Here is a 26693-nt window from a genome sequence, read left to right as displayed (position 1 = left end):
GTTTTAGCCATGTTATCATGAAAAACAAAAAAAATTGACAAAGATAACATGATACAAAAACATTATTTACAAAAAAAAATAAAAAATGAATAAATTTCATTTATCATTCAAAATTTGAATACAATTCTAATAATGTAAATCAAATTAAAAGGAACAAATACATTAAAAATAATAAAAATATAAAAAGCCATAAATATGAAAAAAAAAATAATACAAATGAAGAAAAAATAAATACATTTCAAAAATATTGTATTTATAAATATAAAGTAACTAAATGTAAAAGTAAGTCAAAATATAACTGATCCAAATAACAAAATGTAACTGAATTTAATAAAGTGAAAACATTAATAAACAAAAAAGTAACCAAAATATTAAAATAAACATACATAAACTATATAAAGAGAATTAAATTAATATAAACTAAAAATATAACAATGAAAATGTTTAAAATAAAAAGAGCATATATATGAAATAGATATGATAAAATAATCTAAATAAAATAAAAATACATATAAATGTTATCAATACAAAGTAACAACTAAATAAATACAATAAAAAAATACAATAATTAATAAATTATACAACTATCACAATTATAAATAAAAACAAACTAAATATTGTAAAAAAATAATCATGATATAGACTATCAATAGCAAAACAAATACATTTTAAAAAACAGTAAAAATAAATCAAATAAACACAAATATAATAAAATAAATGCCATTATAAACCATATACATAGAACAAAATTAATATAAACAAATAAATAACAAAACTGTGGCACGGTGGCCGACTGGTTAGCACATCCACCTCACAGTTCTGAGGTCCGTGGTTCAATCCCGGACCCCGCCTGTGTGGAGTTTGCAGGTTCTCCCAGTGTCTGCGTGGGTTTTCTGCGGGTACTCTGGTTTCTTCCCACATCCCAAAAACATGCATGGTAGGTTGATTGGAACCTCTAAATTGCCCTTAGGTGTGAATGTGAGTGTGAATGGTTGTTTGTTTATATGTGCCCTGCGATTGGCTCGCGTCCAGTTCGGGTGTAACCCGCCTCTCGCCCGAAGATAGCTGGGATAGGCTCTAGCACGCCCACGACCCTAGTGAGGATAAGCGCAACGGAAGATGAATTAATGAATGAATGAATAACAAAACTAAAATCAAGAAATTGAATAAATAAGTCAATAAAGTCATCAAAAATAAAAGGAACAATAACACAAATAAATTATATAAAAAGAATGAGACTAACCGTAATCAAAAAGAAAGGCCTTTGTACAGTAGTAAATGTTGGGGGTGGGTGACACAGCAATGGTGCTTTCGGGGGTGTCGTCTGACCATTCCCCAGTCAGATGGAGCAGCTGCTGGGATATTTGAGTGCATTCCGCATTTCGGACATAAATTGAATTAATGGGCTGAGAAGGAGCCTTGTCCCAACAGTCCCTTCTGCCTCACCTCAAGCCCCCCACATGCCCCGCCCCTCTTTATTACCCCTAAAACGACTCTCTCAATCACCCCGCCCTGCCTCCTCGGCAGCAGGAGCAACAGGAGGCCACGCTCTTAAGTCAACACCTCCGCAAAGGGCAGTAAAGACGCAAGGGGAGAGAGGGGCTTCGGGTGACAAGCGGCAGGTGCGGGACGCCTGGCGAGGGGGCGTAAATCTACCTATGCCCTTCCCCAGGGGGCTCCCGACAGGGAACACCCAAGAAGCCAGTCTCGATGAGGAGCTAGAGTGGTAACTACCCTGGAACTACTATAGCTTCTATAACTAAACGCGTGTGTAGCTATAGCACAATTTAAGCTTTTCACTGCAAGTTTCTCAAAACAGGATCTGCAAACGCCTGCTCTAAGAGTTCAGTGTTTCCATCAATTCAATTTAAAACACGATATAGCGGGGGAACACTGGATAGTAGTGGACGGGGCGTTTCAGAGGGGTAACTTACCTGGCCCAGCATGTCGGGGGCCATGGGGAAGGTGGGCCAGATGGCCGAGTAGACCCCGAAAAAGACCAGCCACAGGAGCATACTTCCCCAGACGGCCAGGTGGGAGAACTGGACACAAGAGGGTGGGCGACCATGAGGAGGTCAAATCGTACAAATAGTAAATGGTCTCAATATAGACGTCTGGGGCCCCCTCGCTCTGTGATGTGCTGCAAAGGGACACTGCGTGAATTCCAGAGAGAACCGCCCCCCCCGGCTTCATGACTGTCACGTCATGTGGACATGGAGCCCGCATGCCTGCCAAACTTTTAACAGCCCAGCTTCCGTGTTCACGCCGCTATTCACTTTTTTTTTTTTTTTTTTGTCCTGTTCGGCTGTTCGGTCAAGCAGAATGGAGGATCTGTATCTGTTTTTTGCCGGAACAGTTTTACTGTGTCACAGTGGAGTTGTTAAGCTTCCACTGTGGTTTCTCAGTATTATAATTGAAGTTTATTGAGAATCAGAGTTGAACAGAACGTTTCTAGAGGGGAGAGAGAAACCAAGACAAAGGACAAAGCACTAATTGTAAACAGGATGAGAAAAGTAAGTCTTTACATTATCTACAACAATGAAACATTAAATATGAGTGTTGCATGGGGCTGTAGTGCTACACCGTGTGAGGGAAGGACAAGACAAGATAGAACAGGACAAGGACAGGAGAAGAAGCATGCAGGACAAGGGTCGTGAACCCGGCTGTACAACTGAAGTGTGGCGACATTAATTATGTAAATTATAAAAGTCTACAGGACGAGAGTATCAGTGAGGGGATACACAAGCGATTTGCATATTCATGAGTTATTTGTTGCAGTAAGTGCGTGACCCCACACCCAGTGAAAGAGTCCTCGGGGTGTGTGCCTGCGGATACATGCAAGTGAATTGATACCGTTTTACATGCACAAAGACTGACAGAGGTGTCCTGTAATTGCTGTGGCCGCACCACGGCGGCTGAGGACCCCACCCAATCAATTCGAGGGGCGGGATCAGACCCAGGGGACCACCCGAGAGCAGCCCGGCGGACGGGACACGTCCCACACCGAGGGACCCAGGGCGGTCCGCCGGCCCCAAAACCTAATAAATCTAAATCTTTATCACTGCTAAACGCATTGTTCCATGTAAAAAGTGCCTGGAGAAAACATTTGTAAGTGAATTGCATTTTTTCCGGTCACATTTCCTTACACTTGTTGGCCTTTCAATACGGCCGTAATTCATGGCGAAGAGAGTGACAGGCTCTTACCCTGGTCCAAGCGGTGGTCTCCATCCCAGCTTTCAGACACACTGTGACGACGACGTACTGCAGACACAATCGTTGACAAACGCTATTAGATCACTGGCACGGCACGCACACAAAAACGCCACAAGACGTTCTCTCGGGACGTTCGGCAGGAACATTTCAAATGCGTATGTGTGACGGAGACGGGAAGAGAACCTCCTCCGCGGCCCCCTCGAGGAGGCAAACGTCCAGCAGATATTAAGCAAAGAAGGCAAACTCACCGTGTAGACCATGTTTCCAACAAAAAGGTAGTCGTTGCCCTGGCCGTTTTTGAAGGGAGAGTCTGCGCACAGCACACATACACAAGCGTCTTAAGATAAAAACAAAAAAGCTGACATCCATAAATTACCTGTAATCTTTTTTCTGTAAATTTTTGGGGGAAGAAAATAGCCATTTTGTGAGAATTACATAAGGTATTAATATTATGAGGGGGAAAAAAATATTGTTTCCAGAGGGTTGTAATTTCATGAAAAAAAGTATTTTTTAAACACAAAAGTGGCAATCTTACGGGAATAATGTAATTCATATTAAAAAGAAAAAAGTATAATTGTATGAGAATTTTTTTCCCATAATTTTCATTAATTTCTTAAGAATTTAATTTTTAAAAAAGTGTTACATTTTCAAGAAAAAATTGACGTTATGATGCGTTAAAAAAATCTGAATAAATGAGTGTTTGAGTTGACACTCACCGTGCTCTAACATCTTGAGGGGAAACCAAAAGAGAATAATCGAGTGAATCAGTGCGTTGATACAGTGACCCCAGAACACCTGAAGACACACACACACACACACACACACACACACACAAACACGAAGATCGAACATATGAGCCTCCGAAAGAAAGACTTCTTTATTCAGCACCTACGAATCTCCTGAAGGTCGGTATGGACCAGGCCTGCCTCTCTGACGCTCCTGTTTACTCGCCACTGTGCCAAACATACTGCACTCCAAAACCCCGCATGACTGGTCCAATGCTGTGTGTGCGTGTGTGTGCGTGCATGCGTGCGCGTACCTTGGTGTTGAAGCCCTCGGCATTCTGGGTGATCCGGTACAGTTGAGGGAAGCGGAGCATGTTCTGCTGGCTGCACGGCCGGTCAAAGATGCCCAAAGTGAACGGAGGCAGGGCCGTAAATATCTGGAATACACACATACACACACACAGAAATTAATATTATATTTGTATATTGACGCACATTAGAAAAAAACCCAAACTATATTATTTACATTATATTATTTTCCAATTTTATTATTATAACCGGGGTCCCAAACAAAACTGACCCGGGTGGTATTTTATATGTATGTACAGAGGCGGCGGAACCGGCGGGGGGGGCAATAGGGCTAATAATGATATTATGGACCGTAGATGATGAAATCCCTAGTTTCCTTGCAATTGTATGTTGAGGAACATTGTCCTTAAACTGTTCGACTATTTTCTCACAAAGAGGTGAACCTCGCCCCATCTTTGCTTGTGAATGACTGAGCAATTCAGGGAAGCTCCTTTTATACCCAATCATGGCACCCACCTGTTCCCAGTTAGCTTGTTCACCTGTGGGATGTTCCAAACAGGTGTCAGTCTTTTTTGTGTCTCAGTCTTTTTTGGAACGTGTTGCAGCCATAAAATTGTACGTTTATGATTATTTGCTAAAAACAATAAAGTGTATCAGTTTGAACATTAAATATCTTTTCTTTGTAGTGTATTCAATTAAATATAGGTTGAACATGATTTGCAAATCATTGTATTCTGTTTTTATTTATGTTTAACACAACGTCCCAACTTCACTGGAATTGGGGTTGTAACATTAGGGGTTGTAACATTACAAGAAAAAGCTGTATTTTTCCCCCCCAAAAAACATCTTATTTTGTCGACGAAAAGGATTTTTTTGAGGAAATAATTTTCAAGAAAAAACATGTATTATGAGAAAAAGGTGTTTTAAAAAAAATGAATAGATGTAAATATACAGAAGTATAAATTTCTTGAAAAAGTCCTTCTTAAACAAAAGGTATAGTATCATTTTTTTTCCAAGAAAACGGTTGTAATATTAACAAAGATACAATGTGAGAGTTCTTTTTTTTTTTTTTTTTCTAATTAACTTGTAAATATACAAGAATGTATTTTTTTCACCAAAAGAATACTGTAATTTCTATTTCAAGAAAAAGGTTGTGATGTCAAGACTTTTTTTTCCAGGAAAAAGTGTAAAAGGTGTATTCAAAGGCACGTTTGAAAAAGTGTCCGAAGGGGTCACATGGGAGTCAGAGAGGACAAGAAGGGTCTGCGGCATGCGCTGATGAGCCGATAAGCCGATAAGCCGATCGCTTGACGGATAGCCCGACGGCCACGGGTGACGCTCGACGTGAAGCCAGTTAGAGGTTACTCACCACGTTGTACAGGCCGATGCACCAGCGCTCGAACAGGATCTGGCCTGAGAAACCGTTGACGAAGGCGAACCACAGCTGAGAACAAAAATAAAATGTGTTACGGGTGACAAACATGCGTGAGGAGGCACCTCGCTTGACCTAATTACAGCCAGCGTCGGTAGCCGCGACTTCAGCTAATCTATCGCTTCCGTTCACGTTCGGCGGCCAAATTTCGGTAGCACTACTTCCTGGTTTGCAGTCGACTTGACTAGAGCAGCCGTTTGTGAGTAAAAGGGTTTCGATTTGGATATTCTGTGACTTGCGACGAGAAAATCTTTTTTTTCTTTTCAACACAAGACAAGAAGCGTCAAACTCATACTAGAGGAAAATTTTTTTTTTTTCGAGAATCGCCATATTTCTTTGAGAAAAAAGCTATGTATTTTCCAACTGGGGTTTGTACAACAATTTTTTAAAAAAGTCATAACTAAGTAGACAACTGGATTTTCATTCCCTCTATTCAGCACATAAATAAATGACACTCATCATAAAACACGCAGATTGTGTTCCGTTCTTGTCGCGCTTCCAAGCTGTTGTCTGCCGGTGATGTATTAAGTGGAAAACATGATGTTTAACGTCCTACTGTGCCATTGAGCTTTCTGGCATCAATCACTGGAACGCGTTGAAAACACACTCGCAAACCTAATGGCTAACAAGATTTAACAGCATTAACCTCAACGGAAACAGACACGCACGCACGCACATACATATACAGGGAGCATGCAATGCAAAATTGTCAGTTGTAATTTCTTTGTCAGTTGTAATTTTTTTTTTTTAGTCAAGTGGAATATGAGGAAAAAAATACTTTTTTTCAAGAAAAAATCATGGTTATGATATTTCCAGAAAAAAACCAACTTTGATTTAAAGATGCCTTTAAGTCATAATGCCAAAAGTTTTTCAACAAAAAAGTCCAAAAAGTCCAGCATGTCCAATAGAAAAGTTGTAATGCGGTTTTATTTATTTAAAAAGCAGTAATACTTTTTTGCCGGAAAAGTGACAGCAATAACAGCAATATAGTATTATTCTTCCAGGGAAGAAATGTCAATTATTTTCAAGAAAGAAATGTGTTGTTCTTTAATATAAGTAATATTTTTTTGCAAGAAATTGAAAAAGTGTCATTTTTTTGTCCCAAGGAAAAAAATAGGGATCAAACTATAATATTAAGAGGGAAAAAAAGTGTTTTTTCAATTTAAAAAAGTCTCACTATTTCACAATCTCACTGATGGAACGGCCAATCAAAAAGGCCATGTCCTATAACATGAGCTTTCACAACAAAATTGACATTTCTTAGAACAAAGCAACATCCAGCCAGCCGCCGCCCAGCCATACCAATACGGCACATATTTATATTGTGTTTGAATATAGTAGTTAACTATATTTATAATTTCATTTGGACCTATGAACCGAAGCGTGGAGAGTCTCTGTCGTCGAAAGCACGAGTGCAGTCAATGAACGGGGCACGACCATTGCAAACAGCCTCTCGAGTAGCAACACTCTCGCCTTCATTCTCACAAGTTTCCTTTCTTTGCATTTTAATATACGCAGCTAGATTAGCCAGGGCAATTCGCTTCTTCCTTGACAATCACACCATGCTGTTTGTGGTTCAGCAAGATAATACGTGTCAACTCAAAAAATTGTTTACCGATAAGAATACCAGGGATCGTCGTTCTTGAGAGTTTGTATGTGTGTGAAGATGAATCGGCAGGTGTGCGGGACTGAGTCGCCGACTGTATTTTTTTTTCCAGCAACTGTCCACTTCAGACGCATTCAGCCTTTGGCGTGAAGCAAAGCACCTTGGGGTGCAGGTTAGTTACACAAACACACACACACACACACACAGATTCCCCCCCAGCCCTCAAAGATGTTCTCCCACCTTTTGGCCTACAGGGAACCCGACATGGGAGATAATAACAAACTCACACACACACGCAGGCAACACAGTAGACTGCCATGAGGAACTGCACCTGCTGGCATCCTTAATGTCAGAGGGACAGAGGGGGTTTAGGAAGGGGGTCGAGGGGCGCAGCTGACAGCCCCCCCCCTCTCATAACAGACAGGCAAGGGCAGCTGACCTCAAACAGCACACAAACACGCACGCACGCACAGACACACAGTTAATAGCATCAAACAGGGCTCAGAAACTCTTTTGCTTCCAAGGGCCGTACCGCATTTACGATTATGTAAAGAAAACCCGAAAATATTAGAAGAGAAATACTCAAAATACAGTATTAGGAAAAAAAATACAAAAATATAAGGAAAAACTATCCACAGGTGTAAGAACAAATGTCAGAAAAAAAATTCAAAGAAAAATCTAAAGTATTACAAAAAAATTTTTTATTTATGGAAATGTTCAAATACTACAAAAATACCCCAAACAAAAAATGTTTGACTAGAATGGGGGGGTTCAAGACGATTACAAAAATAAGATCAATTTTTTTACGTTTTGAAAAAATTGTATGCAAATATTTTGTCATTTTTTTCCAATTATGTATATTTTGAATATTTGTGTGTCTTTTTATCATATTTGTGCAGTTTTTCCCTAATATTTTGCCATTTAATACTCAATTTGTGGGAGAAAAAAAAATTAAGATGACAAATTCACAAATATTAGGTAAAACATCAAATTGTTAGACCAAAAAACACACGAGTCTAAGAATAAAAAGACATACGCAAAAAAAGAGAAATTCTTATCTAGAGAAATATATTAGCAGAAAATACAAGTACTTACAGTTGAGTACTCGTCTATAAAGAGTACCAATACTTGATAATGCCATTACACCTTGCAGCTGCGATTAAAATGTTTGAAAACACAAAACGGCTAAGTTTTAATCACTGTTTAGCTTAAGTATCTCCACACTGCTGTCATGGCCCTACCCAAAAGGTCTGTGTCAGGCTGGTATCGTGGTATTGGTGTCATAGTATTAGAGCATTTCTACAAGTACTGACGTACAGTATGGGAATATGCCTAGCTAAAAGTCACTCCTTTTTGTAGCTCTAAAACGGGAATTTGTGCCCAAAAAAGGGCCACTTTCTGTGAGCACACACACACACACACACACACACACACACACACACACACATACACTCACACAATTGATTGTAACCGCTCGGAGCCAAGGTTTCAACAGCGCCTATCTAAACATTTTGCCTGTGCATCGGAGACAGAAAGCAGACACCACAAGGGCACCTCGTCCATCACTGTCAGTCGTGTCCGGCAACAGCTGCAAAACGTCTCTGTTAATGCAACTGTCTGTCGCCGCGTGTGCGTGCGTGCGTGTGCGTGCGTGTGTGCATGCGGGTACCTCGATGATGTAGAGCACCACGTTCTTGTAGAAACAGTAGAGGATGCACTTAGTGACGCGGTTGTAGCTCCACGCGCCGTGCACTAGCAGCAGCTTCTCCAGGTACGAGAACTGTCAATCACACACAAACACACACAAATATACACACTCTCCCAGTTGTAGTTTCCTGTCGAACTAAACTTAATAAATAAAGAAAATTACGCCTTGTGTGCTTTAAAACAACAACATAACTTTGCCTCAGGAAAGTTTGCTCGTTTAATGTTAACACACAATGCAAAATGCCTTAAGACAGTCTAATGAAACTTACATCGATGATGTGGTAGTTATAACCCGTTAAGCAACAGATGCTTGAACACAATTGTTGCAGCAACACATGTAAACAGACAATATAACAATACTCAGAGGCACATATTATTTATCCTCTGGGAAAAATGACTAATATTACTGCAGCTTACTGAGTAGTTGTGACCGTCACCTCTGTGTAAATATGTATGTATGTAGGCATGCACTGCATGTGTTTTCTTTTTTCACTGAAGCCTTTAATTGTATATAACATGCATAAATGACTGAGTCAGTGAATGTATCTCCTTCAGCTCTTTGATAGTTCCTCATGTCTCACACATCTGGACTTGCAAATAAAATTTTAAATTACTTATTTATAAATAATTACCATAAACTGTAGCACTTTAAAATGCTGAAAGCACTTTCCAACTTGCACTTCATAAGTTAGGCGCTTTAGGCCCTTTTTTAATGTGAAAAGTGTGATTTATTGAATAATTTCATGTACTTTTTGATATGTCTTGTTTATGTTTTAAGTCACCAGCCAAGGGACTACGAATGTAAATTAGCTGCATGCTAACTTCGGCACTTTTACACAAGTATTCTACTGGTGTTGACTAATGTGCATTCTCCCTTTTAAGTAAGTAAGTAAGTAAGTAAGTCAATAAATAAATAATATACTGCCCCTGATGGCCAAGGCGCGCACACCAGAAGAAACCGCACAATATCCATTGAATAAAAACATGAAATCATGATGCATAATTTGTGTAAATCTTGACCTTCTATTCAATAATGTTACAACGTGTGTTTTTTTATAATAGCCCACAATAACGCAGAGTGGTATTTTTCGTATTTAAAAAAATGTGAAATGTTTGATGAAAATAAAAACAAATTTCGGGCAGAAGAGATCAATGGCGTTTCAATTCATTGCAATTGGAAAAGGTGAATTGGCATACGAGTTTTTAAAGTTACGAGCATGGTTGCGAAACAAATTAAACTCTTCTTCAGTCAAGGCATAAACGTACATGAAAAAAAAAAGCGACACAATCTTGATGGCCAGACTATGACCAATACGGAGGGGAAAGTGCAGACAAGCGTGGCGTCGATAGGCAGGCAGATTGCGCGACAGGCCCTGAGGGGCTGAGAGATAAACAACAGTGTAAAATGACGCAGTGTGTGTGTGTGTGTGTGTGTGTGTGTGTGTGTTGGTATCACACTGACGAGATAAACTCTGCAACTAGGGTTCAAATTCCTTTTGTCTTCTATTTTATCTGTTTTGGGGAATTTTAAACCCTGTTGACGATGTCTCATTTCCATCGTCAACAGGGTTCAGATTTATATATATTTTTTACATTTGTCTTAATTTTCATTATATTTTAATAGTATTTTTTGTTAAATAAAAACCACGACCAGATTCATTAATGACAATTACGTTTGGCGCATGTAAGTGAGGAGCAACGCAGCCCACCTGCGCTATGGAGTAGTCCGAGGAGTTGGTGGCCTGCATGCCCTCGTTGCCACTAATGCCCACGCCCACGTGGGCCGTCTGGATCATGCCCACGTCGTTGGCGCCGTCGCCGATGGCCAGCGTGATGGCCTTCACGTGCTTCTTCACCATGTCCACGATCTCGGACTTTTGCAGCGGCGATACTCTGCGGCCCGGACACAAAAAAAAGGACTACAGTTTTTTAAAGGTCAATAAATTCATCACCACACAAATTTGTAAAATGTAAGTGCACCTTACTAAACCCCATGTTGCCATGATGCATCAACTGTTTAATTCTTTACCTTCTATGTGTGTAATTACTGTATGCTTTTATAAAATAAAACACATGCTTTTACGATTCCCTTGTCATCGTTGACATCCAGGACTTTGAAAGACTTTCCGGTTAGTGTGTGTGTGTGTGTGTGTGTGTGTGTGTGCCTCAGGTGCTACTCCACCCTCTTGACCCGTATGTATGACTGATCCAGTGTCTACAACCGGTTCTGTCTGCTCACAGACAAAGACAAGACTCCATTAGGAGATGCTTCCCTTGAGGGGTACTCTGAGAGCAGCAAGGTCATAGGGGATTTGCAAAACAAAACTTCCCTTTGAGATCAATTCGAATTGGAAATAAAAATATAACCCACATTAAAATTTATGGCAGCAAACCAGCTAGCGTGAAAAGCAAACGTATTGGACTACATCTTCACCAGTTGACACAAAACTTGGTGCACATGTCTACCATGACAGAACGCACAAAAAAGTCTTAAAGACCCATGCCCAAAATTGAACAGGAAGTCAGCCATTTTGGTGTGAAACAGCTATTTTGGAAGGAGAGATGAAAGGAGGGATGGAGGACAGACAAAAGGAAGCTGGAGGTTTTTTTTTGCAAGGCATTGGAGAGCGAGAGTCCGGATACGGCCTGGAAATGCAATGAGCCAATTACTTCCCTCCTGCCTGCACACACACACACACACGCACACACACACACAAACACAAACACGCACGCACACGCACACACACACACACACACACACACACACACTTAAAAGACGTGGAGTGGAAACAAGCATTACAGCTGCTTTGTTGAGTGGAAACTTAATGGGGGGAAAAAGGGAAAAGAAAGTAAACATTCTGTATGGAAGACATCAAAAGCGTGTCACATAAACATGTGTAATGTAAACAATCCCGCCTGGCCCAACACAAACCCCAGGCACCCCCTAAAAATAAGGGGATAACGTTCTCCAAATGTGACCCACCGGCAGCAGATGACTGCCTTGCACGACAGGGCCAGGTCCAGGAAGGCCTGCCGCAGCTCGAAGGACAGCGCATACTTGAGGGTCTGGCCGTCGATGATCAGCGCCAGCTCGTTCTCCTTCCGCAGGGAGTCCCCCAGGGACGAGCAGTGGGCGGTCAGGGTGGAGCGGGTCACCTGCAAAAAGAGACGCAGAAGACTTGGATTCTAGCAAAACCACTACACAGCACCATCTCCAGACAAAGGAGCAGCTACAGTGACAGGCTGAGGAAATCATTCCTCCCCGAAGCCATGCGGCTTTTTAATTCCAGGAATCGGGTGCTCGTGAAGGCTGCCGATACCAGCCACAGATGCTTATGCCAAAAAAAAAAGAAAAAAAGAAAAAGTGATATCGAGTAAGTCCTCCTAGTCAGTACTTGGCGCAACACTGCTGCGGTATCAACAAATCATCATGCGTGTGAGAAAGAAAGAAAGGTCTTTGTTCACAATTGTCTGTCATTGTGTTTTTTTAAATTTCACGTATCAAAAGTACAAGTTGTATTGGTACTCTGTATCGGTATCTGTGAGTACTCAAAAGTGACTACTCGTACTGGTATCGAAAGAAAAAGTGGTATTGAAATTTCCAACAAAAATCAACATTTTCATCTGTTTTTATTTAGTAAAACTACAACTACTAAAATCAAACATAATTTATTTTAAAAAAGCATCAATTGAAGTTTTCTTTTCAATTGTTAGAATTAATATAAATTGTAAGTAAAACTGCAACCAAAATTAATTATTCAAATTGTATTCAATTGAAAAGGTTTTGAAAAAAAAAGATCGATTTGTTCTTACATTTATTAAAATTACAGTTTTACAAATGCAATTAAAAAATAAATCAACCAAAATGTATTTTTTTTGGTTAATTTATTACAAATGAACAAATCAGACCACAGACCAACTTTTTGTGAACATACAACTTTGATTTTGATCTGCGGTGTCCTGGGCAGCATGTATTTTTGATTTGTTTTTTTTTGTTTTGTTTTGTTTTGTTTTTTAAACAATTTTTTTGTCTTGAGTTGCAAGCAAACATTTGCGATACGAGCGTGAGCTGGTGACAACAAACGTCACAACAAGCAGCAGTTTGGCCGATAGTGAACAAGTCCTCAAAAAGACTTCAAGCGGTTTATTGACACGCCCAGTTGTAGTTTACTGTCAAACTGAACATAAAACAAAGATAATTACACATTGCGTATTTGACCAAATTACAGGTCCGCTAGCTTGATGCTAACACACAATGCAAAACACCATAGATAGGCTTACAAAACTAGTATCGATCTTGCAGTACTAAACCTTTAAACGACTTATTTTTCAAGACAAATGGTCACATAACATGCAGACAGACCATTCAACAATAGCCACAGGCATATATTCTTTATCCTCCTGCGAAAAACAAAAAATATTCTATAGCTTACAATAATATTAAATATACTTTTTAGGAAGGAAATCTCTTGTCTTGTTTTTTATGAATACTCAGGCCTACCACACTACTGTATTTTAATGTTGGTCATGATGGTGGTACTTGGAGAGCTCAGTATTTCTTTCAGGTGGCAAAAAGTATGAGAACCACAGCACTAAACAATAAAGAGCGCGGGTATAAAGTTGCAAATGGCTGTAGTCCATGACGTCAGCGCAATGAGATCCACTGAGTGGTGTCGGGTCTAACAAATTATCGACGAGGGAAAACAGGGTACGTTTCATAGAAGCACACAAGGTGACACACAGGATATCCGAAAATACAACATCAAATGTCTTTAACAGGCAAAACTGTGAGAACACAAGAGAAATTGGAGCCACTTTGCCATTTAAGCTTTTAACGAGAGTGCAAAACATCCCCTAATGGGCTCCTTATTCAGGTTATGGGGCTATTAAATGGCTCCTGTAGGGCGTGCTGGTTGCCTGGCGACTAAAGACCTTGGAGAAAAACCTTTTTAATTTAAAAAAACGGAATTAATCAACTATTCTTTTGAATTGTATGAAGTTTTTATTTTATTTTTTTCTAAAATTTTAAATGACACTCAAATTCATTTTTTATCTAATTTTAAATCAAACTTACCAAAAAAATAGAACATTTAAATTCATTGATCTTTACATGTTTTAAAAATATTTTCATTTAAAATTGAATTAAAATGTATTTATCATGTCATTCATCAAACTGTATTAAAAATGGAAAATTCTGAATTACAAAAAGTATATTAAATAAAATAAACAAATAACATTTACATTTATTAAATTACAATTAGAATTATCTATTATCTTAAGAAGTATCTGAAATTGGATTTAGTCAAATAGTTTTAAATGATTAGAAAAAGACAAATTTGTTCCACAATGTATTAAAATCGGATTTAAAAAGTACAATAACAATTACGACGGGGGTGGTTAATCACCAGCGAAATCTCCCACTTCTGTGAGTGTTAAGAAAGCGCACAATGTAAATTTGGAATACGGATGATCCAAACTCCATCATACCGTACTCAATTTTAGGACCATCGGACCGGAGAGACCTGAAAAGACGCCGCACAACACAATTTTGTGAACAATGCGGCCTTTCTTTCTTTGCCTTCCCAAACAGTCCCACACATCTGTCCCTCCTCCTCCTCCTGCTGCTCCTCCCAAATATTCCCTCCTCATGTTTTCTCAGCCCGGGGCTGTGTGTTTTTCTTTGTATGCCAGAATTCCTGTTTGCATTCACCTTTACGCACCCCTCCCCAAAAACACAAACATAATGAAGGGATTAACAGGAGATTACAGGTTGTCACAGTTCTCTAACTGAAAAGTGTCAACATGTGTGTGCTCAGAAACACGCGTGTTCACGTGTCCGTGTGAGTGCGGGACATACATGAGGGAGAGGTGAGTCGTGCGCTTACACCTGGTCGCACAAGAATGAACACAGAGAGCCTCAGCCAAAGCAGCAAAACTCAGAATAATGATAATCATTTGCGAAATTAATCATTCATCCTTTGCGAAATTAATACCTCTCTTAAGGATTCACAAGGTAACTTGGGTAAAAACACAGGAGGGCTAAAAGGACTTTAAGGGAGCCATTTCACTGGGAAAAATGCAATAAAATGAACATAAAATTACAGTTAAAATGTAAAATTATAAATGGATTAAAATAGAAAAATGCAATCTAATTAAATAATCAAACTTTTAATTTTAAAATGAAATTAAATATGAATTATATATACATTTTTAAATCATGAAATTAAAATGAACAATGAAAAACCGAAATATAATTCAACTCAAATATAAAATAACAAGTTAAAATGTTATGTTAAACTAATTGTCTATTTAAAACATTCTAGTATTAATTTATATATAAAAATATCCCATCCTAAAATGATGCATCGTTCTAAAAATGTTGATGTGAAAATAAATGTTGAAAAATACACATCTTTAATTATTTTTTAACAAAACTAAAAAGAACCTAACTGAAGTAAATAATAAATAATTCTAATTATAGTAAAAAATGCAATCTACATATAAATAACTCAAATTAGTTTATAATTCTAACGTAAAAATAAAAAATATGAATAAAATAATCTAATTTAGATTTAAGAAATAGAAAAAATGTCTTAAAACATTTTCTAATTCATTTAAACAATCCAATAGAAGTAAATAATGCATAAATATTCATATAAATATAACAATGCATTTAATCTAAAACAAATTAATCAAAAAATGAAATGAACGTAAACAATTTCAGTTAAATGAACATTTACAAAACACAATCTAAATACAAATAATTACAAACACTGAACCTAAAATTTCAATAAATTAAAATATAAAAGGCAATCAGTTAACAAATATAAATAGTTGCAAAACATTTTTAATGAAATAAAAAATATATCATACAAAGACAAAAAACTGCAGTCTAAAATGTTTAATTGAAAATAAACATGCAACATCCTAGGAAAATTCCTTCAACTTCATAATGTAACATCATAATTGTGACTTGTTTTTATTAATCTGAAAAATAACAAAAATGTTTTCTTCTCATGCCAACAGGCAGGCAGCCTCCTACTCATCCAAAACTCACGTTGGCGCACAACGTAGCAAACCACAAAAAAGTCTGCATCGCATTCTCATCACGCTTTCTCGAATGGATCAAAGGCGAGAAATGGGGAAAAATACTCAAAGTACCTTTCTCACGCTAAATTACCGCTTATTTTTAGACGCCTCTCCACTGAGGGAAAAAGCTGCCTTACTCATTTGATTGCGCCTTTTTCCCTCCTTTTTTTAATCCTCCAAACTAAATATTGACTTATCGCATGCATCTGAGCTTGAAGAGGCTGGAAAAACATACACACACGCACACACACACACACAGTCTGCACAAAACTTTATCTGGAATATATTTGGATGCCTAAATAGCCCAGACATGGAGGCGGGTTGCGTACAATTTGGAGACCAACTAAGATTCTGTGCAAGAATATGCCTCAAAAGTCACACAAACAACATCATCACGTGAGACTTCAGCAAATCACCCGGGACTTCAACTCAAGAAGCATATCAAAGGATTAAAACCAAAAGTGTGTTTTAACTTTTTTGTGAGTGTTGTGAAGCCAATCTCAATACTTACATCGATAATGACTTCAACATGACCAATATCATAACAATACTGAATTGAAAAACCAACATGGCTCCTATTCGACCTCCCCAAAAAGCATATGGACAGGTATAGTAAAGTACAAGTATGGGTACAGATGGTATCGGCACCGATACAAACTGTCAATAAAAACGTAATTTGACAGATACGATACCATGCAAGAGATCACCAATATATACTGATAAAAACCTAAGTCAACCCAGAGGTTTCCGACAATAAATGTCAAATTTTGATAACAATATTTTCCCATAACACACACACAAACACGTCTAATAATGCCACAGGTGATGAATGCCCAGGAAATACATCAAAAGTGGCCGATATTTGTTCGTACAGTATGTGTAGAGTGTAAGTAACTGTGTGTGTAAAAATGATTAATGGCCAGTACTACGTGTCTTTGAAAAGGATTGTGGGAAAGCTAGAAGGAGTGTGCACTCATGCGTTCATCGGGAATGCCAAATAAGACGTTACCCACGCACACCCACAGCATTTGACAGTGCGTGTATGTGTGCGTGCGCGCACGTGTGTGGCATCTAGGGTGGTGGAGGAGGGGGACAGATGGCATTAGTCATGTTACCCCAGCAGGCATTGCTCACATGGAGGCGCACTAAAAGGAAAGCCCCCACCCTCTCGCCCCTCAACACTGCTGGCCCCCCAAAAATGAACCAATCTTAAGTGCCTGTTCCCACTTTCCCCGCACACACAGGCATATTACACATAAACAGAGCGCAGACTGTGCCGTTGCTTCCTGTGCAAAGACAAGGCGTTGACAGATGTGGACTCGGTGGTGTGAAGGACACATGGAGCGAAGGAATCCGCTGCTAAGATTGGCATTCATACAGATAACCACAGTAAAAGAATGAAAATGATGTTGTAAAAGTATTGGGACATTATACAGGAAGTGGAAAAACAGAATATAGACATTGCTGTTGGGGTCCCTAAGACCAATCGCAGATCGGTATCTCCATTACCAGTATTCCAACAAACTTGAACATGACTGAGACATAATACCAAGTAAGAAAGACTTCTATCGCCAAAGTCATTACGAACACCGATGTGGGCTTTATAATGACTGATATAATACCAAATAGTGAGGGTGGGATTAATGATACCAATATTGATACAAATCGTCTTTCCCACTTATTTCGGTTTGGTATAGGCAGAGACCCTTCCAGACTTCAACCCTCCCTATTTATCCGGGGGCTTGGGACCGGCACTGATGGTATCACCTATACCAATACGATATCAAGTAAGAGAGACTGGTATCACTGATACTGAATACTAATATTCCAGGGCTTTTGGAGAATACTACCTCGTTTTAGACAATAGTTCCCATGGTTCTAGTAAAGTTCTAAAGTTCCTGGGTAAAGTCAGGAACCAGTGGAGGTCATACATGAGGTGTAAATGATGATAAGATGTTTCGACTAACACTTCCAAGACTGAAGTTATTTTAAGTGAGAGTAAGTGTCGCACACACACTGGAGGCAACTTACACATGCAAGAGAAACTTTAGTCAGGGATAACTCAACTCTTTTTTTATTTTTTTTTATTTTTGTAGTCAGTGTTGACTTGAGTCTGCAAACACAGTTATCCAAACTCTATTAAGGATAATCCACTCAACACTAATTCAACTGGTGATTCCACAGCTAAATATGACTAACACCCAGATGCATTTTTTTGTCCAATTTAAAAGTTCTATTCAATTCTAGTTCAATCTAGCTGAAATTGGCCCGTTTATAGGGGCCGGCCCTGTCTCATGCAAGTGAGCGACTGTATACTGCTGGGCCACTGGCGAGTCCGGCAATCGAAAAAAATAAAGACAACAGAATTTTCACTCGTGGAAGCAGCACTTCATATGCTGCATTGTGTGTATGTGGCACATAGACATCACCAAACACAAATATCCTCCTTCCCCTCCACCATCACCGTGTCAACAACTTCATCAATCATCAGATGCTAACACTGTTAGCAAACACTAATCTCTGCAATGGACAAAACTAAATGCAGCTCTGCTTACCCTATGGTTTTGAAATGATAGCTGGGGCATCGCACACGTGGGGGATGTGGGTGTTTTGCTGACAGCGTAGTTGCTTGAAAGTGGATCTTCACCCAACCTAGCCGATCTCCTCATGGGCAGAGATGCAAATTATGCAAATTAGCCCTACTGTTACATCACAATCCGACAAAATACAGAAGGGCTCGGTCACAGACAACTTTTCAGAAATAGTCTGCTAACAAAAGATGCTTGTATTTTTAATTTCACACTTGATGGGTGGGCAGGCCCTCCAAAGAGCCAACTATTAGTATACGTGCCATTTAAAGTCAATTTTCCAAAAAAGCCCACCAAGGTTTTTCAACCAGTAGGTTCCAAAGGCGTTGAGTCAACTTTGTTGGATTTTTATTAGCTAAATATTAGGTTGTCAGGCAAGACGCTGGCAGCGCACGCGGCAATCAGTCATATGTGTAACAACCGTGATGAAGTGAAAAAGTAAATGTAAATAGAAAAGGTCTTGATGTACAGTTTAGCACATTTGGACAATAAACACGGCCTCGCACGCTTTTCGGCACCAAGCTTTTGTATTTTATTGGTCTCCACATGGTCTCAAAGACTAACTCTGTGCGTGTGTGTGTGTGTGTGTGTGTGTGTGTGTGCAGGCGTGAGACAGACACATGACAGGAATCAAATCAAAACACTTAGGGCAAAGCGGTCACACATGATGGTGTCTGAGCGTAAAGACACGAATCTAATTAGACAAACAAGACGGCGGACAAAATTAGACCTTGCAGATTGCAGATATGGACGATATGGGAAGACATTATGACCCGAACGATACCAAGTAAAAAGATAGGCTGGCATTACCAATACCAAAATTAGTAAAAAGTAAATTTGAGGCTGGTATTGCCACCCTCAATTATGATACATATAAACAATAATAACTGTAATATGGCCGATACAATACCAAATTAAGAGCAGCTGGTATGGAAGAACCCCCCCAAAAGATACAGAGACCAACTTGAATATGATTGCTACAGTACCAAGGAAAATAGGCTTTCATCACCATACTGATAACTGATATCAACTTTAACATGACTGATTCAGATTCATCAAGATAATTTAATTAGACTACTACGATATAAAGGAGGAGGCTGGTATCACCCATATCAATATGATATCAATGACCAATACGAACCTCAATATTACTAGTACTAATAAATGATACCTACTGTAATATGGAAGACACTAATATGCAATAGAAACTTGAATGTGACAGATACAATACCAAAAGTCTCATACCAATATAATACTCCAAACTCATACAAACTTTAATATGGCTGGTATCATTCATATAAATACTGATATTGATACTGCTATCGATAACCAATATCAACATTAATACGACTGATAGGACACCAAGTAAAGTAAGTGTCTCCAGGCCATAACATATACATAAAAATCAATTCTCAAAATGTTGGTATCCAATTATCAATAGTCCAGTATCATTCCACCCATAACTAGCAACAGAACAGCAAGTGACGGTTAAAAGCCTGCTAGGCTTGTGTGTGCGTGAAAGTGTGACGGAGGCGCACAAAGCTCTGTCTCCAGAAACCCAGGGGACACCGGAGACTTTAATTACCTGTGAGCACGCAAAGATCCCCACCCACCCGTATGCTGGGTAGGACCGCGCCCCGGTTCCTATGGCAACCGCCAAGCGTACACAACGAGAGTAGCAAAGAGAGGAAGGGCAAGGTTGTACTCACATCCAGGGAGTCCTCATTGACGATGATAAGGGACATCCCGTGTGTCACCAGTCGGCACGAGTACCCTGAGGACCACACGCGTTGGCGGGGGGTCAAATTAAAAAAGACGTTCACTCAAAATCGAAAAACACTCGCAATGCTCTCCTCTTACCGATGTTGATGGCCGTCTCCTGCTTGTCCCCGGTCAGGACCCAGATCTTGATGTCGGCCCGCATCAGCGTAGCGATGGTCTCGGGGACGCCCGTCTGGAGGCGGTCCTCTATGGCGGTGGCGCCCAGCAGTAGCAGGTTCTGTTGGGTTGGGGGAAAAAAACAACATCATTAGAGAAGATACTGGATTCTTATACTTGGTACTCTATTTCTTAAATCAAGGTTGGAATCGCTTATCTATATAAATCTTGCTAACGGAGATATGTGGCTCCTTTTTACTTACTAGCGATTTTTGAAAATGGCGATACCAGCCTCACTTACTTGGTATCGTATTGGTCAAATGAAAGTTGGTGTCACGTATCTGTTCTGATATTTGTATCGGTAAAACTGGCCTTTTACTCTGGGTTATCAATATCAGCATTTGTATCAGTGACACTAGCATTTTATTGGCATTCCATCGGCCGAATTTGAGCCAATACAAATATTGCCAACAACCACTACAAAGTAATGAGTCGATGCTCTGCAGCGGTGGCATCCAGCAGCAATAGGTTCTGTTAGGTTGTGGAAAAGAACGACTGACGATTTCATTGATTTTTTTTTTTTTTTTTTAGAATTTGCCTTCTTCGTTACAATACATGGGCAAAAGTATCCGGACGCTTACTCTTGTCATTGCTTCCTGCAGGCTGCAGGTACTCATGTCCGTCCAGTGCGAATCTCTAATTACAAATTGAGCAGGACAGCTTGTGTGTGTGTGTGGGCTCCCATTACACCAAGAACATCATTCACTTCCAATTATGACGACGAGGGCCATTGCGGCGAGGTCCAAAGCGGCTCTTTTGCACTCCTTGTGACTTGGATGTCAGGAATCCACCCGCTGCCATCCCCGCGACCCCTACCCCTCCCTTCCCCTTCACTTTAATTTGCTCAGCAATTAAACACACATGTACGCTTATTAGACACACTCAGATGCGCACACAAACACTCCCCGCACGGTACACACTACTGTGTTGTTGACCGCACTTTTATGGAGGGGGGCTCTTGGCAGGTTGGCATGTGAGCTAATTAGCCTTGTGGTCTCCTTCTCCTACTGCTTCCTCTTTTTACCCCCACACTCCTCCTCCTCACTCCCTCCTTTTCACACCTCCAAATCCTCTTGGCACCTATGGAGCTTGAGAGCTAAAAACACAAGTCAGCCATTCCTGTACATTATAACTACAGCAACTGCGCCACCTGCTGGTAGTCTGGAAACCACTTTGAAAGTAACTAACTTACAGTGAATCACATTAATAAAAGACACAGCTACCTCTCATTCACTAAATATGACCATAAGGTGATATTAATACTGATATTCAGAACATTCACAATAGCTGATGTTAAGTAGCAAAGCTACCAATACTGATAGCAGAAACCATTATCAGGTTACAAAAAATATTGATACAATACAATACTGATATAAATAAGTGACACATTAATGTGACCAATACAATACCAAGCAAGCTAGGTTGGTATCGTCAATACCGGTACTTATATCGTCAACCAATACCAAATGAGAGACTAGGGAACTTCTCCGGACCTTTTCCAGTAGTTCGTAGCACTCCTCCAGTTTCTGCGCCCTGTCTTTGAGCACGGTGCTGACGCGGTTGTATTCCTTCAGCCACTCCTGGTAGGCGTCCTCCTGTAGGTCCACGTAGGCGAAACACAAAGTCCTCAGGCCTGCATGGATGGAAGCGGCTCAGGAGATGCACGGAACAAAAAGAATCTACCGCCTCTACTTGCTTTGCTTACCTTCCGTGGCAAACTGCTCCAGGTGAGCGATGGTCAACTCTTTGTACTGGGAGTCCTCAGTCAGACGTTCAAAGATCACATTATCCTGAGAGAAAAAATAATAATAAATAAACTTAATTGCGACAATATGAAGTGATGGTGGTATCACCAATAACAATATTGATAACGAATACCAACTTTAACATGATTGTACAATACAAAGTACATAAGGCTGGTATCGTCACCACCAATACTGATATCAATAAAGATACCAAGTAAAAGTGAGGCAATTATCACAGATGCCAAGAATGATATCAATAACTGATACCAAGTAAAAGTGAGGCAGGGTATCACCAACACTAATACCGAAATCAAGAACAAATACCAACTTTAACACAACAATTTTAAGACTGATATCTAGTTAAGACCAACTGAGTCAAGGCTGGTATCGCTGAGACCAGTAATGATATCAATAAACTGCACCAAGAAAACGAGAGGTTGTTATTCGTGATACTAATAATGACTTAGATAACCAATAGCAACTTTAACACCACAGTTACTATATCAAGTAAGTGAGGTTAGTATTACCAAAACAAATACTGATATCCATAATCGATATCAACTAAAAGAGTAGCTAGTATCACGAATGCTACAGATTACATGTAGCAACTGAAATACCAACGCTATGATACCAAGTGAGACTGGTATTACCGATACTAGTACTGATGTTGTTAACCCACACCAACATACTGTAAATACAACTGATATGATACCAACTGAGGCTGCTATTCCCGATACCAATATTGTTATCGATAACAATACCAAAAAGTAAAAGTGATGCTTGTATCACCCAGACCAGTACTGAGATTGATAACCAACATTAACAAGACTGGTATCACAATACCAATGGTGATATGGCGAAAAGAGAATAATTAGAGCTGCAACTAATGAGAATAGAACATACCGCTCCTTTGCAATAGAGCCTGAGCCTCCCGTTGGGGGTCCTCACCACTGCGGACATGCGCTTGCGATTACTGAAAAAGAAAGATTAAGGTTCACTGCAATCTGTTTTCCTTTTCCCATGAGAATTCCTAAACACAAGGAATACCTGGAGAACTCCAACACATTAAGCAGCTGGTAACTCATCTCCTTCCCTCTCTGGAACACAACAACACAACGTCAACGCCTCTGTAGTTAATGAATTGATAGGGTTCAAGTTCGAGACTTACGGCCTCGATGATGACCGAATCCGGCGTCCGGGCGGTGAAGATGAAGCCGAGACCCTTGGCCCCCTTGACCAGAGCGCCCTCATCAGGTGAGGAGGCCTGGTAGATAATCTGGTTGTTGTCGCGCTCGGGCACCACCGTGTGGCACACGGCCATCATGGTCAAGAACTCGCAGATCTGAGGGCATGTCGGCTGCACACATGGCAGACACGAAAGTGTGTAGTAAGGTGCAATTGTTGAGAAAATAGTGTAATAATGGAATATTAGCAAATGTTGCCATGGCATACTTTTAAAATTCAAGTAAACTATTGTAAACCGCCCATAACATTAACAGTAAATAAAATTAAACGAAATTATTAATTAAAAAAAGCAAAAAGATTGCAGATAGTACACTATGCAAAATATTTGCAAAAGAACTTTATTTGTTATGGGAAACAATGTAAGGTAAAGCAAATTAGGTACACAGTGCAAAGGTTTTAATAAATTAAACTCCCTATAACATTATTTGCAATGGAGAAAAGCACAAATCAAATTAAATACAAATGCCTCAATATTATTTGCATGTTGGGAATAATGTAATTAACTTAAATACACAGTAAAAAAAAAAAAATTATGAATAAAAATAACCATTAGATTATTCGTTTTGACCCCAAAATTTTATTTAGTACACAGTGCGAAAGTTGTATTTAATGAAATTAAAAGGATCCATATTATTTGTAAAGGGGAAAAAAATCATCTTAATGTTTAATTACATTAAATAAATAATTTACTGTAATATCAGGTTGCTTTACATGGAACTGGAGGGCAAAGGCGACACTTACGTGGCCTTTTTCGATGTTCTGGATGAGAGCCGGGTCGTCAAACTCGGTCGAGTTGTTGCTGCTGGATGGGAGATTGCTGTCGAGACAAAAAGCAAACAAATCAATCGGAAGGCTTCGCATCTGACAACTAACTCGGAGCAGAAAGCAAGCACGCCTCACAGGGAAAAGGCCGACAGGCGGACCGGAAGGGCGGCGGCTGGACTCACCTGAAGTCCTCCATCGAACGATCGCAGTCGAGATCGGGGAAGTGGCTGTGGTAATGAATGAGGTTGCAAAAGGGAAGTCAAGTGGATGAGTTGATTAGTTCGGCCCGTCAAGCATGACGGAGTTAAATGAAACAATGAATAGAGGGTTTAGAATTAGTAAACAATTAGAGGGATCGGAAGGTCTAAAAGTGAAGCAGGCAGCTTCTTAAGGAAAACAAAATGCTTACCCATAAGTGATTCCTGCTATGGTGCACTTCTTAAAGTGCATAACGTTGCAGGTGAGCGTTCCTGTCTTGTCAGAAAACAGATACTTCACCTGCAAAAAAACAAAAAAGAAAAACCACACAATTAACTAATATGTAAAATATGCTTACAGATGTGTAATACGAAGCGCAAAAGAACCTGGCCCAGCTCCTCATTTAGGTTGGACGTTCGAGCCATCGCCGGCGTGTCCGTCTCGGCGTAGTACATCTCCACATCCTTAAAAAAAAAAATCAATAGTGATACTGATTGTTAACATAACCAATATGACAGACATCCAGCATTGTCGACACAGTTGGATGTTGTCATCAATAACCCGTATTACCTTAAATATGGCCTATATGATGTCAAGCAACCGAACGAACGTGACCGAAAGAACAAGATCCCGGATACAAGCGGCCGAAATGAGTTTCCTCCGCAGGGTGTCTGGGCTCTCCCTCAGAGATAGGGTGAGAAGCTCGGTCATCCGGGAGGATCTCAGAGGAGAGCCGCCGCTCCTCCACATCGAGAGGAGCCAGATGAGGTGGCTGGGGCATCTGATTCGGATGCCTCCCGGACGCCTCCCCGGTGAGGTATTCCGGGCACGTCCCAACGGGAGGAGACCCCGGGGACGACCCAGGACACGCCGGAGAGACTACGTCTTTCGGCTGGCCTGGGATCCCCCCGGAAGAGCTGGACGAAGTGGCTGGGGAGAGGGAAGTCTGGGCGTCTGCTAAAGCTACTGCCCCCGCAACCCGACCTCTGATAAGCGGTAGAAAATGGATGGATGGATGGATAGATATCAAGTAAAAGAGAGGCTGCTATCGCTGATAACAATACTGATAGAGAGAGATACCAACTTAAATGCTAATGATACGATACCAAGTCGGCAAGGCACGCATCATTTGATACAAATGGTGATACCGATATCACTTCGATATGACCGATACAAAACCAAACAAAAAGAATCCAGTAATGGCGACATAATAGGACATCAACATCCGATAACCTATATCAACTAAAACATGCCCAATACGATATCAAGTAAAAGAGAAGCTGGTATCGCCAATCTAAATACTGATCTTGATAAACGATACAAACTTTAAAGGGACCGATAACAATAAAAAGTAAGCAAATCTAATCCCGAACTTTGGACAGTCTTGTCTTTTACGTACTCTTTCCTCCTGGCTCGCGCTTAATGCAATAAGTCTACAATAACATTAGTCCGTGTGGCGAGGTACGACAGTAACACCAAGCCCATACTGATAACGATAGCCGACCATCGTTTAATCCTGGACAAAAGTACTTGGATGTCGGCGCGTTTGTGTACCCAGTTGATGAAGAGGGCCTGTGTGAACTTGACCACCTCCAGGGTGACCAGCAGGCTGATGGGGATCAAGTTGTTGTACAGGATGATGAACGTCAGCAGGTTGTACGCAAAGTTAGTGGAGATGTCACCTGGATTACAAGGAAAAGAAAAAACATTTTAAAAGCTTTCCATGGAGAAAGTACGTGGGAAAATGTGTGCGCGTCCCTGTGGGCCTCACCATGTCGGGACAGGTACCAGCAAGCCTCCTCGGTATACTGCCTGTTCCAGATGGCGGCTCCCACCGAGCTGACCAAAGCCATGACCAGCAGGATGCCGAACAGCACCAGGATCTGCATGTTGGTCACCCGTTCCACGTTGGATCGCTTCAGGGGAGCCTTAGTGGAGTTCTTTAACGATGAAAGACGTGGTGAGTGGAAATCCCAATGGCAAATTATGTCGTCGTTATTGTTTACCTGCATGAGTTTGGAGTCGTGGCCGGTGTAGACGACAATTCCCACGACCCACTGAGTGTTTCGGATCTGGGCGCCACGCAGCAGGACCTGGTCTGGGCCCAGAGGAGCAGCTCTGAGAAGGAAGAGA

The 26693-nt window shown here is 40.3% G+C and overlaps 1 protein-coding gene across 12 annotated transcripts in view; it reads right to left on the bottom strand.

Annotated features, from left to right (window-relative positions):
• atp8a2 (ATPase phospholipid transporting 8A2) overlaps positions 1-26693 on the bottom strand; it is a 53915-nt gene that overhangs the window by 7367 nt on the left and 19855 nt on the right. For 11 of the 12 annotated variants that reach the window (XR_009767435.1, XM_061667099.1, XM_061667105.1 and 8 more), the window contains 23 exons: positions 26567-26678; positions 26332-26500; positions 26115-26242; positions 24947-25024; positions 24772-24860; positions 24545-24589; positions 24339-24414; positions 23521-23709; positions 23400-23449; positions 23256-23325; positions 22313-22397; positions 22101-22240; positions 20530-20668; positions 20379-20443; positions 11976-12148; positions 10702-10885; positions 8955-9065; positions 5617-5691; positions 4253-4375; positions 3930-4008; positions 3462-3523; positions 3205-3261; positions 1935-2042 (listed from right to left, as the gene is read on the bottom strand). Coding sequence is in view for 11 of the 12 variants with exons in the window: in XM_061667099.1 (XP_061523083.1) it covers positions 1935-2042; positions 3205-3261; positions 3462-3523; positions 3930-4008; positions 4253-4375; positions 5617-5691; positions 8955-9065; positions 10702-10885; positions 11976-12148; positions 20379-20443; positions 20530-20668; positions 22101-22240; positions 22313-22397; positions 23256-23325; positions 23400-23449; positions 23521-23709; positions 24339-24414; positions 24545-24589; positions 24772-24860; positions 24947-25024; positions 26115-26242; positions 26332-26500; positions 26567-26678 (2407 nt within the window). In the remaining variant the exon portion in view is untranslated. The remainder of the gene's footprint in view (positions 1-1934; positions 2043-3204; positions 3262-3461; positions 3524-3929; positions 4009-4252; positions 4376-5616; positions 5692-8954; positions 9066-10701; positions 10886-11975; positions 12149-20378; positions 20444-20529; positions 20669-22100; positions 22241-22312; positions 22398-23255; positions 23326-23399; positions 23450-23520; positions 23710-24338; positions 24415-24544; positions 24590-24771; positions 24861-24946; positions 25025-26114; positions 26243-26331; positions 26501-26566; positions 26679-26693) is intronic. The other variant, XM_061667100.1, reaches the window with a different exon arrangement.

This window comes from Phycodurus eques, chromosome 21 (genome assembly GCF_024500275.1).
Source record: "Phycodurus eques isolate BA_2022a chromosome 21, UOR_Pequ_1.1, whole genome shotgun sequence".
Classification (NCBI taxonomy): Eukaryota; Metazoa; Chordata; class Actinopteri; order Syngnathiformes; family Syngnathidae; genus Phycodurus; species Phycodurus eques.
Note: the sequence above shows the minus strand (reverse complement) of the source record. Positions and strands in the feature narration are given on the sequence as shown.